This window comes from Monopterus albus, unplaced genomic scaffold, assembly GCF_001952655.1.
Source record: "Monopterus albus unplaced genomic scaffold, M_albus_1.0 scaffold87.1, whole genome shotgun sequence".
In the NCBI taxonomy this organism is placed as follows: domain Eukaryota; kingdom Metazoa; phylum Chordata; class Actinopteri; order Synbranchiformes; family Synbranchidae; genus Monopterus; species Monopterus albus.
This window is the reverse complement of record NW_018127967.1, coordinates 921,686-924,746: the sequence shown is the minus strand read 5'-3', so window position 1 is coordinate 924,746 and position 3,061 is coordinate 921,686. Positions and strand designations below refer to the sequence as shown.

At 42.1% G+C, this 3,061-nt stretch overlaps 1 protein-coding gene across 2 annotated transcripts in view; it reads left to right on the top strand.

Moving 5' to 3' along the window:
• galm (galactose mutarotase) overlaps positions 1-3,061 on the top strand; it is a 20,807-nt gene that overhangs the window by 14,327 nt on the left and 3,419 nt on the right. Inside the window, exon 9 of one of the 2 annotated variants that reach the window (XM_020607605.1) lies at positions 787-1,215. The exons of the other annotated variant lie outside the window; for it this stretch is intronic. Coding sequence (XP_020463261.1) covers positions 787-864 — 78 coding nt within the window. The 3' untranslated portion in view covers positions 865-1,215. Of the gene's footprint in view, positions 1-786; positions 1,216-3,061 lie in introns of those variants that run through there. 2 annotated transcript variants of the gene reach the window in all.

Below are 3,061 nucleotides of genomic sequence, written 5' to 3'. Positions count from 1 at the left end.
CGGGGAGGAGCCCCGGGGGAAGCCCCAGGACATGCTGGGGGGACTATGTCTCTCGGCTGGCCTGGGAACGCCCCGGCATTCCCCTGGAGGAGCTGGAGGAAGTGTCTGGAGAGAGTGAAGTCTGGGCATCTTTGCTTAGACTGCTGCCCCCGCGACCCGGTCCCGGATAAGCAGAGATAAATGGATGGATGGATGGATGGATGTTAAATGGTCTTTTTTTATCTATCAGTGCCAACACAGCCCCTTGCTTTAAAACACAGCAGGGAATTGCATTTTTACCAGATCAGTCTGAATGCCTGCTAACTACAGGAAGGATGAAGGGGTGTGGTGCGAAAACTAACATGCCTCCAGAAGGGCCTGAGGCTTGGGGTCATAAATACAAATGCACATGGCTACTTAGTATTCATGACATCAATGAAGGGGGTATATTTCACACATCACTGGAGAAAAAGATGCCCTCCTATACTCTCTTATAACTGTAGCTTACATGCTAAAGACAGACAGCAGTGGTACTGAAGGATAGCCACCACCTCAGCTAGTTTAATGTAATGCAAATTAGTTTTCATATACAAAATGAATGTGGATTTATTTCCCATGTCTGTTAAAAGTATGTTAGTCTGACTTCCTGTATGCCTTTGAGGAACCGTCCTATAAGGTTCTGACCTCTAGATTGCGAAACTGTAGTTTAGTTTTACTCAACAGTGTGTTCTACAACTCTTTATAGCTGTGAACAAATACCGGCAAAAAACCTCCAAATGTATTGTCTTTCTGTGTGTATGCCTTCAGACTTCTTTTCCTGACTGTCTCCTACGTCCTGGTGAGGACTACTGCCATGTCACTCGCTACACCTTCACCACTCTGTGATCCGACCTCTACTAGTGGACAGAAAAGAAGAAAACTGAATTTTTTGATGTGGAAAACAAAGTTAATTAGTTAATAATAGTTTTCTCAGTATAGAGGAGAATCGTGTACTGTACGGTTCCGCAGCCACTACTCTTTTCAGCATAAGTTTAGTTCCCTACTGTGTGCCTGTAATTTTACCACAACACTGCCAGCAGCCTGTGCATGTCATGTGTGAGTGGGGCAGTGACATGATGCTCATAGTGCAACTTGAACAAACTCTCTAAATTATAATGTACTTTATCATCTTCTTACATGTAACTAAACAGTAATAAAAGGTTTCCTCCAGCTGATTAGTACAATTTGTTCAGGTGTGTTCTTTGTAGCATTAGCCTGGTCCCTTCCCTTTGCACAGTTGTTGTCCATCTGTCCTATTTATGCAGTATTAAGAATTAGAGAGCAGTCAGACTAAGGCTGTACACATTTTATGTTATGTAACACTGCAGTGTGTACCAGTCTACACCTGTGGGTGCTCAAAATCTTTACACAGCCTGAACTATTCCTAGAACACTAGGTGAAGAGGCGTTTTTGGGTGAGAGGGCGTCCTACTACTCTGCCAAGAGACATGTTATGTTGCTATGGCAACCTCTCACCCAACACTGAAGAGGACTTTCAACAGTTGAGATATCATGCAAAGTGATAGTGCCCCAGAGCTGCAGAAAAGAAAAGTGGTCTCCATCAAACAGTGGCTGTGTGGCTTCTAACACCATGTTTGACTGTAGCAAGCAGAGTGGGAGGCAGCCTTCACAGTCAGCATCGTGAAACTGCAAATGATATTCATGCAGGGGAGGAGTGAGAGCTCTGAATCATACTATTACAGATTCATGAATACAGAGGGAGGAACACTGTCTTGTTGGGTTATTGTATTTCTTATTATAAACTCACTTCTTTTGGAGTTTCTGTTTCTTGCAATATATCACGCTACTTAAAGGGATTTTTGGAGGAATACTGTAGCTGCGGCAGGATGCCAGTATTCCGTCATGTAGAGTTTGGATGTGGGGCTCTGGGGGTTTAGCATCACAGGTCAGAAAGTCCAGCATTTCTTGAACTTATGTGCACAAATGAATAAAAAAAGATTCTAAACATGTTCTATCTAGACATGCCTGGTGTGCACTGGAATCTGTGTGTTTTTGTGACATTTGAGAATCTTGTTTCTCTTTTGCACCCAGTTGGATGGACGAGCAGTCTACATTGTCTCCAGCTATACACAGGATTACAATACCTTACCTCCTGACCAATAACATTAGGGTGTTTCCCTTGAACGCACACAGAGTGCAGACTGTTTGGGATGCTGTAGAATAATGGTAGAAGAGTAGAGGAAGTGAAACAAAAAGGAAAGGAAGTAGTTAAGCAACATAGATTGGCTCTTTTCAAAAGTGGGAAAGAGGCAGAAGTAAGAGCAGAAAAATGTGCTATATGATTGATGTTAAAAATGGGAAAGCCAATCGTAGCGGAGAAGAAGAAGGAGAAACACAACTATATGGCAAGAGATACGTTCCTGACTCCACCATATGTTGTCCCCATGCCTCTTTGCTCTCTTCTATCAAGGAAACAACCTCCACAGAGCCAGTCTGCTGCTGCTGCAAATGGCCAACCACAGGGCGACTCAGAAGGGGAGGGAGATGTTGGGCGATTGTACCCTGACTTGTCTTCACTCTTTATTATCCCTGCAACATGTAATAAACAGCTGAGGAAAAGCAAAACTCTCCTCCAGCAGCTTCCTTTGATTCCTGGCTCAGGACTTACCAAATGCCATTGAATCTGCACTTATATTTTTTTTATATTAGATAAAATTGTTGCTAATTATCCAAGTTGGTTGTTTTATCTGGTTCAGTTTACTCATTATAATGGATACTCTATTATTGTAGTTCCATAAACTTGAAACATTTTGGAACCTCCAAGAGGTTGTTAGGTATTGTTAGTCAGATAGATATTGGATAGATACTTTATGTATTAGAAATGTTTAGTGGAGATAGGATGTCTAGTTAGACTGTTAAATGCTTAGTCATGCTTATGAGTTTCTACAGGGTACATCTGGTCAAGGATAACTAGAGAGAAGAGTTGATGACTGTCAGCAGACAGGATGTTTAATATTATTATTATGACGTGTATAACTGTAGCCTTAGCCATAATATGTTCTTATGTTTAAGTCACGACATGT